At 36.2% G+C, this 13,108-nt stretch overlaps 1 protein-coding gene across 2 annotated transcripts in view; it reads right to left on the reverse strand.

The window, feature by feature from the left end:
* Window positions 1–13,108, reverse strand: part of LOC137619495 (endosome/lysosome-associated apoptosis and autophagy regulator family member 2-like) — a 46,118-nt gene that overhangs the window by 232 nt on the left and 32,778 nt on the right. The window contains exons 10-21 of one of the 2 annotated variants that reach the window (XM_068349572.1): window positions 12,317–12,433; window positions 11,947–12,066; window positions 11,149–11,277; window positions 10,429–10,661; window positions 9,655–9,796; window positions 8,651–8,868; window positions 8,292–8,477; window positions 2,757–2,889; window positions 1,305–1,427; window positions 861–986; window positions 529–572; window positions 1–66 (exon numbers count right to left, since the gene is read on the reverse strand). The exon at window positions 1–66 is cut by the window's left edge and continues 232 nt beyond it. In XM_068349572.1, coding sequence (XP_068205673.1) covers window positions 30–66; window positions 529–572; window positions 861–986; window positions 1,305–1,427; window positions 2,757–2,889; window positions 8,292–8,477; window positions 8,651–8,868; window positions 9,655–9,796; window positions 10,429–10,661; window positions 11,149–11,277; window positions 11,947–12,066; window positions 12,317–12,433 — 1,608 coding nt within the window. In that variant the 3' untranslated portion in view covers window positions 1–29. The remainder of the gene's footprint in view (window positions 67–528; window positions 573–860; window positions 987–1,304; window positions 1,428–2,756; window positions 2,890–8,291; window positions 8,478–8,650; window positions 8,869–9,654; window positions 9,797–10,428; window positions 10,662–11,148; window positions 11,278–11,946; window positions 12,067–12,316; window positions 12,434–13,108) is intronic. The other variant, XM_068349574.1, reaches the window with a different exon arrangement.

Genomic DNA, 13,108 nt, shown 5'->3' on the forward strand with positions numbered 1-13,108 from the left:
TCAGGTCAGTTGATCCTTGTCCGTCATCATCATTGACTTCGACAAAAGGCCTCGGCCTTCTGTGGGCTGCAAATGAAACAAATGACATCAGTCAAATTAAATAATTGTATGGCTATTATTTGCATTATAGTTTTTAGTTATGGTCAATACATCTATATGATCAATGTGAATTATCCATTCTCCGAATTGTATATTAAATTATGTGATAAATTTATGAAATTTTGGTCATATAGCCTCTGGCACTTCAACAGGGGACTCCCTTCAGCGTTGGGGGCAACTGGGGAAAATTATGGCACTTGTGCCATAATTCAAAAGTTAAAAAGAGGCGATAAAATAGGTTAAAAAGGTGGGCGTAGGTAGGTGCCAAAAGAACGCTGCAAACACCCTTCAGAAATGCCTACAGTTAATTGCTCTGACAGCAACAACAGGGGCTTCAATTTATATGGAATGGGATCTATTTACTACTGCCGAGTATATTTCATTAGCTTTAATCTTATTTGAGTGGAGTTAAAAAGACTTTCCTCCTACCTGGAAGTCACCCAAGTCGTGGAGAATTCTTCCATCTTAATTTCCTGAAAACTTTATACTATCATCTTTAAACTCTCGGGATTTTTTTCAATTTAAATTTGAACTTCATAAAACTAAGATAATTATTTACACTGAACAACTGATTGTCTGCCTATAGGCATGGAAATGCATTGAATATTATAAAATCTTGAATATAAGTATCATGTATGGTATGTATACATAGTACAGTATGAGCTGGCAGGGAGTTGGCGTGAATACACATATTATGAACTAGGCTACTAGGGAGGTAGCGGGAACACACACATAGTATTTAACCCTTAAGATTCAGTTACCTTGATTCTGTGGCTCTTGAGTCTACTCAGAATTCCCTTCGGAGGATTCTGAGAAAAGTGAACTTCCTCTTCCTCCCCATCATCCAAGGCACAGGACTCTGCTGGTGGGAGCTCAAGCAAGCCATCCTGTAAACACAACCAAGCATTTCTACATCGTGGAATATTCCTAATTTTTCTGATCCGATCAAAATATTGAAAACATGTAAAAATTAAATAAAAAAAAAACTATCTTTATCCTTAAAAATCAACTATAAAGTAAACAGCTGCCACTACTTTTTCACATGGCAACGGTTTTTAATTATTTTTATTCTAAACCACAAAACCAAGATTCAGCTTACTTAACACACTTCTCTGAGTAGTGTTCCATTGTCTGTGTTCAAATGGTGGTAAGGAATGAATATTTAAAAAAAAAGTGAAGTCACTATACCTCAACAAGTAACTCACCTTCGACGAGGCACTGGCTACAAGTTTCATGTACTTGTATTCGAGCCGTTGATTCTTTTTCCAGAGACAGAAGATGAGAAGGCAAAGGAAGAGAGCCATACTCACTGTGCTCAACATTGTTACCTGGAAATATCATAATTTTTAACAAATACTTAAAAAGTAATTCACTTATAAAATTTCACATAACTTTTCTGAAAAATTTTCATTCTAAAATGTAAGTAAAAAGTAATCATGTTCCAATGAACTAATACTTGTTTTAAAGCAAAAATTGCTAAACAGATATTCCCACGGAAAGATTCATCCATATTTACAAGCATTACTGTTATAATTCTATAATTTAGTCACCCTCAACTAAATGGGAATAAAAAAAAAAAATCTTTGCATTCCTTGAATCTGAGATATCTGGGTTTCCTAAATCTCTCAGGACAGCACAGTCTATAGACGTGGGTTTAAACTTGCTAAAATCATCAGAGTTCCCTTGTATATACTTACCTAATGACACTCGCTTTTAAACTTAATCATTTTGTATTAGATGCTACTGTAAGATATGTTTATAATGTCCTTTATGTTTTAAATGACAAATGACATATTTTGGAACCCATATCGTTTTATTAAAGGTGTTAAGCTAACCCGTTTTGGGCATCTTTTGGTATGTTGCAACCAAACTTTGTCCCATGTTATCAATATATTCTTTCCTATCTGATTCATTATAAAATTTGCAATTTTTTTAGCAATGTTGCACAAACAAACACATTTTAGTGGTAGAATTATAGGCTTTATGCCAAAAAACCTGTATGCTTGACATTGCATTTGAAAAATATCAGTAAATTCAATTTCGCGCAGTCACTGGCATGGGTAATACGAGAAGCAAGTCCACAAAACCAAGAAAAAGATATAAAAGAGGGAGTTTGGCAAAAGGAAAAAAATAAGAATAAAGAATACAATAAAAACAGCAATAAATAACATGCAACAAGTAAGCCAAGAAAAGCCTTCTTCAGGGAAGTGAAATGTGGTTATTGATTATTTTGCTATGGTAACAATATTTACTAGAGTGTATGAATATGAAATGCATATGAAAAAAGTAGGTTATATCGTTTCACTCTTATCTCAATTTGAGATTAGAATAACTGTATAATCCTTGACACAATGTGTCTCTTACTATAGTCAATTTCTTTTAATAAGGCGCATTTGCACCGACTCGCAGCGGTGCCCTTTTAGCTCGGAAAAGTTTCCTGATCGCTGATTGGTTAGAATTATCTTGTCCAACCAATCAGCGATCAGGAAACTTTTCCGAGCTAAAAGGGCACCGCTGCGAGACAGAGCAAATCTGCCTCGCTAAAAAAAATTGACTATAGTAACTAGGCTGTCGACGCGTAGGCTACCGTGTCGAAATATCATTATGAATTCCAAAACAGATAACCCTGCAAGAAAGAATAAGATAAGAAACTTTACCTCAATCATAAATGGAAGCCTTGTTGTGCAAGGGACAGTCTTCCACTGTGGAACGCCATCTGGAGCCCGACATGTCTTTGGGGTTATGTAGTGAACTTGCTGTTTTCCACTCTTGCACTCGCCATGAGCCTCCCTGTGTATTGAAAAGCTAGTAACAGGAAAAAAGTTGACACTATCTCTTCATTATACTGTATATGTAGAAATAAAATACCCCTTTGAGATATTTTTCACTACAACTAGGTCTCTTGTATATTTCAACTCCTATCCCAGAGAGAATCTCATAGTCTTTCCATTTTCAGAGCATCCAAATGCACTCAAACCCGAAATAATAGATAACGTACTTTGCTTGTTCATGCAAAAATAGTAATAGCATAGTACTATCAGAGTAGGTACTTGGAATGTTGGTACACTAACGGGAAAATTAAGGAAGATGGTGGATGTGATGGAAAGGATGAAGATAGATGTCTTGTGTGTCCTGAAGGCTACATGGAAAGCAAATGGAATTGAAGAGATAGGATATGGATTTAAGCTCTTTTACAGAGGATCACGTGAAGGAAGAAATGGTGTTCGGGTCACAATAGGCAATAACTAGAAGGAGAAAGTGGTAGAAGTAATAAGAATAAATTATAGGATTTTAAAGATTCCACTGATAATAGGGGATCAGATAATAAATTTAATTTCAGCTTTTGCCCCTAAATGGGTTGTCAAGGAAAAAGAAAAAGAATTATTTAGACAAGCGTTTGAGGAAGCTATTAGAACAGTAAAAGAGGAGGAGAAGCTAATCATAGGAGTAGACATGAATGGCAGAGTGGGGAAGAGAAGGGATAGATATGAGGAGGTACATAGAAGCCATTGGTTTTGGAATTAGAAATGAGGATGGGGTTTATATTAGAGATGGCTGAGAATTTTGAATTATCAAGTATGTACACCTGGCTTCAGAAGCTGGATCACCATTTGATATCCTATGAAAGTGGAGTAGTGGATAGCCAAATAGATTACATCCTGGTTAGAGAAGCCGGGAAAAAATGTGATGAATTGTAAAGTGTTCTTGGGAGAAGCATGTGCTAAATAATCGACTGGTAGTGATGGATTTTAAAATGAGAGGTAAAAAACTCAAGAGGAGAAAGAGGAGATCTAGAATTAGGATTTGGGACCTTAAAGGAGAAAAGGGTGAGCAATCTAGGAGGATAATGAGAGAGAGAGAGATGACTGGAAAGATTGAACTTGAGAGATTGGTCAGAGTAACAGGGTGGAAAATATCTTGGTGGGTATGAAGGAAATGTGTAAGGGAAACAGGAATTAGCAAGAACAATCAGCGGATATGGTGTGTCGAAAGGAGAAAAGCGGTGGTGGGACAGAGGTGCACGAGTCAGTTAAAATAGAATCAAAGGCATTTACGGACTGGAAAGTAACAAACGCACAGGGAGCAGAGGAATGGTGCAGAGAAGAGGAAAATGATTCTAGGAGGAAATTAGGTATAGTTATTGGAAGAGCAGTAGGGCAATCAAATTAAAGGCTAGGAACAAGGGAAGGAGAAAAGAATATCTAAGATTTCAAACTTGAAGAAAAGGCAAAGACAGGCTTTGAAGCTACAAGTAGCCATCAGGGATAGAGAGAATATTTTGAGCAACTATTGAATACTGAAAATTAGAGAGAGGAGCTGGGAGAAGTACATAGGGTGGACGGGCCAGTGATGGAGATATGGAATACAGAAGTGAAGTGGGCATTGAGTCACATAAAAATGGTACAGCAACAGGCCCGTGAGAGTTTCAAATTGAAATGGTCATGATACTTGGTACAGAGGAGGAAGAATGGATGTCTCACTTATTGAGAGCACTATATGAAGAGGAAATAATGGCTAAAGACTGGGAGGTAAGTCTAATGGTATCTATATTTAATCAGAAAGGTGACATCACGGAGTGTTGTCACTAAATGGGAATTAAACTAACAGATCATAGTTTAAAAGTCTTTGAGAGAGTACCAGATGAGAGATTGAGAGAGACTGGTAAGATTGGGAAACCGCAGTATGGATTCATGAGGCGAAGGGGGACTGTAGATGCCATCTTTATAGTCAGGCAGTTATAGGAAAAGAGACTAGAGGGAAATCAGAAGCTATTCAGTGGTTTTATAGATCTAGAATAGGATCATGGTAGAATACCAAGAGAAGTGATGTTTTGGTGATTGAGGAAGAGGAGAGTCTCGGAGAGGTTGGCTAGAATAGTTAAGATGACATACAAAAGAAGAAGGACAAAAGTAATAACAGCTGTTGGCGAAACAGACATCTTTGAAGTTAGCGTTGGATTACACCAGGGATGTGTTAAGTGAAGAGATAAAAAATGAAGAGTTGTGGGAGTTGCTATATGCAGATGATTAGGCAATTACCGATGAAAATGACAAAGACTTACATAGAAGGGTTATAGAGTAGCAAGAAATTTTGAAGAGAGGTAGCTTGAGGGTAAATATGGATAAGACTGAGGCTATGGTGAACAGTAAGGAAGGTAGGGAAAGGATAGCCATAAATGAAAGTAGAGGCTCAGTTATACAGTAAAACAGGTAGAACAATTTAGATACTTTGCATCTACTTTAAGTTATTAGGGAGGATGTGAGGCTGAGGCTGACGTACATACATATACCAAGGCACTTCCCCCAATTTTGGGGGGTAGCCGACATCAAACAAATGAAACAAAAAGGGGACACCTCTCCTCTCTACGTTCCTCCCAGCCTGACAAGGGACTCAACCAAGTTCGTCTGGTACTACTAGGGTACCACAGCCCACCCTCCATCGTTATCCACAACAGATAAAGCTTCATAACACTGAATCCCCTACTGCCGCTACCTCCGCGGTCATCTAAGGCACCGGAGGAAGCAGCAGGGCCTACCGAAACTGCGTCACAATTGCTCACCATTCATTCCTATTTTTAACACGCTCTCTTGCCTCTCTCACATCTATCCTCCTATCACCCAGAGCTTTCTTCACTCCATCCATCCACCCAAACCTTGGCCTTCCTCTTGTACTTCTCCCATCGACTCTTGCATTCATCACCTTCTTTAGCAGACAGCCATTTTCCATTCTCTCAACATGGCCAAACCACCTCAACACATTCATATCCACTCTAGCTGCTAACTCATTTCTTACACCCGTTCTCACCCTCACCACTTTGTTCCTAACCCTATCTACTCGAGATACACCAGCCATACTCCTTAGACACTTCATCTCAAACACATTTAATTTCTGTCTCTCCATCACTTTCATTCCCCACAACTCCGATCCATACATCACAGTTGGTACAATCACTTTCTCATATAGAACTCTCTTTACATTCATGCACAACCCTCTATTTTTTACTACTCCCTTAACTGCCCCCAAACACTTTGCACCCTTCATTCACTCTCCGACATACATCTGCTTCCACTCCACCATTTGCTGCAACAACAGTCCCCAAGTACTTGAACTGATCCACCTCCTCAAGGAACTCTCCATTCAACATGACATTCAACGGTGCACCACTTTCCCTTCTCGTACATCTCATAACCTTACTCTTTTCCACATTAACTCTCAACTTCCTTCTCTCACACACCCTTCCAAATTTTCTCATTAATCGGCCAAGCTTCTCTTCTGCATCTGCAACCAGTACAGTATCATCCGCAAACAACAACTGATTTACCTCCCATTCATGGTCATTCTCGTCTACCAGTTTCAATCCTCGTCCAAGTACTCCAGCATTCACCTCTCTCACCACTCCATCAACATACAAGTTAAACAACCATGGCGACATCACACACCCCTGTCTCAGCCCCACTCTCACCGGAAACCAATCGCTCACTTCATTTCCTATCCTAACACATGCTTCACTACCTTTGTAGAAACTTTTCACTGCTCGCAACAACCTTCCACCATCTCCATATAACCTCATGACATTCCACATTGCTTCCCTATCAACTCTATCATACTCTTTCTCCAGATCCATAAATGCAACATACACCTCCTTACCTTTTGCTAAATATTTCTCCCATATCTGCCTAACTGTAAAAATCTGATTCATACAAACCCTACCTCTTCTAAAACCACCCTGTACTTCTAAGATTGCATTCTCTGTTTTATCCTTAATCCTATTAATCAGTACTCTACTGTACCATACATTTTTCCAACTGCACTCAACAAACTAATACCCCTTGAATTACAACACTCATGCATATCTCCCTTACCCTTGTATAGTGGTACAATACATGCACAAACCCAATCTATTGGTACCATTGACAACACAAAACACATATTAAACAATCTCACCAACCATTCAAGTACAGTCACACCCCCTTCCTTCAACATCTCAGCTCTCACACCATCCATACCAGATGCTTTTCCTACTCTCGTTTCATCTAGTGCTCTCCTCACTTCCTCTCTTGTAATCTCTCTCTCATTCTCATCTCCCATCACCGGCACCTCAACACCTGCAACAGCAATTATATCTGCCTCCCTATTATCCTCAACATTCAGTAAACTTTCAAAATATTCCGCCCACCTTTTCCTTGCCTCCCCTCCTTTTAACAACCTTCCATTTCCATCTTTCACTGTCTCTTCAATTCTTGAGTCAGCCTTCCTTACTCTCTTCACTTCTTTCCAAAACTTCTTTGTGAATAGGATAAAAGCAAACTGGGGGATGTGGAGGGAGGTAGCACGCTAAAAGTCAAGATATATGGCACAATAATAAGACCAGAAGACTAGTGTTGATGTATGGATTGGAAACGTGAGCTTTAAGATGAAAAGAGAAAGCAAAGCTTCAGAGATCAGAGACGAGAATCCTGAGGTGGATTGTGAGAATATCACTGCTTGAAAGATAGGAAAATGGTGAAATAATAAGAATGGTAGGTGTAGTAAAGATTACAGAGGTGATCAGAGTGTCACCTCTGAGGTGGTGTGAGAATGGATGGTGGGGAGGGCTTAGGACTTGTAGTATTTATTAATCCTCCTAGGCTTAGGAGGAACCTGTTCGGGGGAGAAGACTGAGAGGGAGGCAGAGAATTAGATAGCGAGATAAGGTGAAGGATGACATGGAGAGAAGTGGTTTGGTGGATGGCATTGGATAGGGAACATCAGGCAACCGAAACATTAATGTAGGGATAATGCTGGGAAAGAAGGAATAATGGAATAGTACTGTAAACCTCAAGGTACTGAAATCTGGTGACCACACAAAGTAAAGCAGTGAACATTAAATAATAAAAGTTATATATTCACACACATGACCACACACACACACACAGACACATACACACACACACACACACACACACACATATATATATATATATATGTATATAATATATATATATATATATATATATATATATATATATATATATATATATATATATATATATATATATATATATATACAATCTGTAGTCACGTAAGAATTAGTAAATATTGCAACATCATCGTATTTTTCTACGTGCAGAGGAGGAAGGGTACATACATGGAATGATGTATCTATTATAAAAATAAGTATCACCGTGAAAGACAAAAAACTATGTACTCACAAAAGATCCTCTTTGGAGCATTCCGGACAAGCCACCTGAGATTTCCAGAGGAAGTGGAAATTACATCCGTCGCAGGTGCCATCCGGGCACTGGCTCAGGAGATGGACATCTCCCTGCCCTGTGGCATCTGGATCACATCGTAACGTCACCGTCGTACTACGACCCCTCGGACAAGCGCTTGTGGAACTTCACAAAGACAGCATACAATATAGGATGAAGCTCATTTAGGGTAATTGTGTGAGGCAAATCAATATAAAACAAAAATGCAATACAAAAATAATCTATATCATTGAGTTTATATAAATTCAGCAAAGATGCGGAGGTAGGTGTGTTTTAAGTAACGATAATTATCAACTTACAACGGAGTGGTATAAAAGAAGTGGAGGTCCTTCTGTCCAGATGTGTTTGAAAGAGTGAATTCCGGTATCACCGAGATATTCATGAGGGAATTATTGGTGGTGACGCCTACAAGATGATCTCCTAATGACACAGACTGTGTAGCAACTGCCCTCATGTGGCTATGTCTTGAACCATCCATGCCAGGAACGATCGTGGAGCGACACACACGTGACATGACCTGTTCGGGAAATTGGATACGTGTACTTATAGGGGTAAATGTGCTTTTGCTTTTACACTAAATCTCTTCATAGTATCTTTTATTTGATACTATGGTTATTCTTTATCCTTTTCTACTTATTCATTTGTCTTCACCATGTACAAAATCAACTCATTAATCTATATATATATATATATATATATATATATATATATATATATATATATATATATATATATTTAAATATATATATACTGCATATATATCTATATATATATATATATATATATATATATATATATATATATATATATATATATATATATATGTATATATATATATTTCTGTATACATATATATATTATATATATTATATATATCATATATATAACATATATATATATATTATATATATACATATATATATATATATATATATATATATATATATATATATATATATATATATATATATATATATATATATATATATATATATATATATATATATATATATATATATAAATATACACATACACACGCATATATATATATATATATATATATATATAAATATATATATATATATATATAAATATATATATATATATATATATATATATATATATATATATATATATATATATATATACATACATATATATATATACATATATATATATATATATATATATATATATATATATATATATATATATATATATATATATATATGGAAAGAAAGTTTTTCAAACTTTCATTTTACTAATCACATTAACAGAAAACCATTATAACCAATCTACTTACAGTGGGGACATCTCCTTCCATGTTGTAAGACACATTGTTGGAACATGTGACACTGGTATTTCCACACAAGGAGATGTTGAACATGTGGAAAAACTTGTTCCCCGATGATGTAAAAAGTGTGCTACCAATCACTGTTCTGGGACTGTTGGACATAAGAATATGTATGCTGTTAAAGGCGTCACAGAAAGCTAAGATTTATCAATAATAAAAAATAAGCACTATGGAAAGAAAATAATACAGAGAAAAATTTAGACTATAAAACAGTAGCTCATTAGCTTCTAATAACAAATATCCTAAAAACCAGACAGTATGAATATAAAAGCCTTATCTCAAAAAGCGAAAATGAGTGAAATCATGGGGTTTGTGTTTTTGACAGGGGATTAAAGCAGTTCCATACAGTACATTAGACCATCTATATCTAAATCATACACAAAATGTCCCAATTTTGACATATGAATTCCAAACCGTTTTCGCTGTTTAATGAATATCCTCTGCAAGACTTATTCAAACAGTGTCCCAGATTAAAAATAAGGCGATAAAAAAAGAAGTAAATAGTAAAGAATGAGAATTTATTTCGAAATCATTAACTATGAAAATATGAAAAACATGCATAAAGTCCACAGGTTAGGAGGAACTGAACTTTATGGAATGTCATCGAAAAACATCTTTGGGCATTATGATTCTAGGCACTAATAGGATTGAATGTTGACAAAGCTTGACGAAATACACTATGCTATATGGTCTTAACTATCAGTAATTTCACAAATCTCTCACCTGCTAATATTTGTGAGATCATAAGTCTTATTGTCAATGGTGAGGCGGCATTGCACAATACACGTGAGGTGGTCAGGAGCAGTAAGCCCCGGTCCGCAGGGAAGACATGAATCTTTTCCGTAGGGCAACGGATCAGTCACAACTGTATCGGGTGGACACTTCGTGCACTCTGTAGTGTTAGGTTCTATGTAGTGGCCCGCTGGGCATGGAATGCATCCGGTTGTTGCTGGAGCCTGATAAAAGATAAACGTTAGAGCGGTAAATCTATTAGTCCTTCTGATGAAGTATCCAGTGACAATCATCTATTTTATAAGTTTTTTTTTTTTCTCAACAAACAATCTTGTTATTGGAGGTACCCTCTTCCAGCACAATGACATCCACAAATGTATATGGACTTCACCATGTGGCAATTAGAAAATTCAAGCTTTTAGCAAATTATAATTTCCCTGTATAGAAAAGCAAGGAATTGATAATTGCAATTAGCATTTTATCAAGGGATGAATAATGGCGCTCCTAATTCACAATCACTTATACGGACGATATATCCCATCTACTTATAAACCTCTTAGTCTGGCCAGGTAATTACACTGCAAGTACCACAGCTTCTCACTAATGATAAAACTCTAGTGCACCCTCTCCCCACCGCCTTTCTTTTAAACAACTGCCATCCATTCACGGAGGCTAGTTACGAATACGTAAAAAATAAAGTCCACCCCTTACCTGGGGACAGGGTATGCAGGTGGATGCCCCTCCATCAATGGTATTTGTGACGTTGATACTGAATATCTTAGCCATATCAGTTTCATATAACCGAGATCCAAGGCGCATGTAACCTTTTTCCCAAGATACCTGAATAAAAACGAAAGTACATGAAAGAGAGAATCACAAAACAAAAGAACTAATTGCAAAAGAACAAGTTAGGAAAATTTACCATAAAAAGAATTCCACAATTTTTCATTATCTATTTTTGCATGTTCACATGATACAAGACAATTTTCAGTCACTGGCTATAATGTTTGCAAAGTAAAAAATAACATGGAGTACAATGAAATATTTGCAGCAAGGAAAACTTTATAATGGAATAAAGGATTGTATAAGCTGTGGTTAAATTAAGAAATAAATGATAACCAGTATGAGGTGTGACGAGTGATAGCATTAACAGAAAAATGATGAAGATGATATTTCAATGTCATTTGGTTCAGTAAAACACTCCAAATATATTGATTCATATTTATATTCAGGCTGGTTATTCATATATTTGTACTTAATGCATAAAGATCTTAAGTTTAAATATATTTACTATGGATTTCTTCTGATTCCTTTCGTGAAGCACTCTCTAATTGAGATTTTGTGGAGATATAACTGCAACTTTGACTAAGAATTTTTCATTGACATAATCAACATTATGAAAAATAAACATTACAATTTTCTAAGGGAAATTTTTACTTCCTATATCAACAACTGGTTTATACCAGCAGGTATTTTCTTAAAATGGAGCCGCTCTTTTGAGAACCTTACCTTCAAGAATGCCCATGATAAAGTGTAAGAATCATTCCTGGTAACACCGTAGCTGTAGTATAGACGCTCTTGAGCCCCTAACCATCTCTGTACCACAACCACACCCTTAGTTGCAGAGGCCTGCAACAGTGTAACGCATTAAGATTTTATCTAACTTCATCCGAACTTACGTCACTCTTCTTTATATTATCAAGACCTGCACAAATATATTCGGGTAGACTAAACATACTGCACAATGTAGGGTATATAATAGGCAGCCGCATAAGTATATATAGTACTTTTGCTGAGCTGAACCTAACCCTTGTTTTTAGCAGCACTTGATAATATCTAATCTACCACTATTTCTTAATTACTATATTACTTCACGTACCTCCATGAAGACAAATTCGCAGTATGTGACGCACACAAGCTCGAAGGTGAAGGAAATCCTGCCCACTTCCATGGGGCGGCCGTTGACAAATCCTTCTCGACCTCTGAATCCTCTGACCTGTCAAATCCAAATAGAAGTGTAATTGAGATCTTATACTGTATAAATATCTTTAAAATGAAAGATCCTTTACGTAAAGGGGTGAAACACGTAATGGTACATATTCTAACTTTAACGTCGATTTATTATGAACGTTTTAAAATAAAATATAACTAAGGTCACAGTTTCTTTTTTACTTTATTGCAATTAATATTAGGATACCTTATATTTACATTTATATATTGATTTATAGTAGTAGAATGCATTTGAATATATTTTATTTATTATTTTTCCTACGAACCAAGTTAGGCCAGGTTTACATTTAGTTCATCAGAACAAAGAGGATTACTCTAGGATTAGTTGAATTTAATTAAAATTTTCTAAAAAAAACAATGCAATCTTACTAAAATGAACCTAATCGAATAATACAAAGGGGACTTTGTATAACTATTCACTCGCAACCCAAAGTAAAAAGCTGTAATAAACTTCAACTACTCTTAATGCAATCAAGAAACAAAGAACAATATGATTAAACTGCTAGTATTGGGGGTACTGTAGTAATTCCTTACAAAAATATATAGTTCTCAAATATAGAGGTTTTCCAGCTACTTTGCTCAAGTGAATAGAAGACAGATGCACTTGAATGGTTTTGTGGAGTGAGAAAGCATGCCTGAAATGATTCAAGGTTACATTGGT

The sequence above is a fragment of the Palaemon carinicauda genome, chromosome 26 (assembly GCF_036898095.1).
Source record: "Palaemon carinicauda isolate YSFRI2023 chromosome 26, ASM3689809v2, whole genome shotgun sequence".
Lineage (NCBI taxonomy): Eukaryota > Metazoa > Arthropoda > Malacostraca > Decapoda > Palaemonidae > Palaemon > Palaemon carinicauda.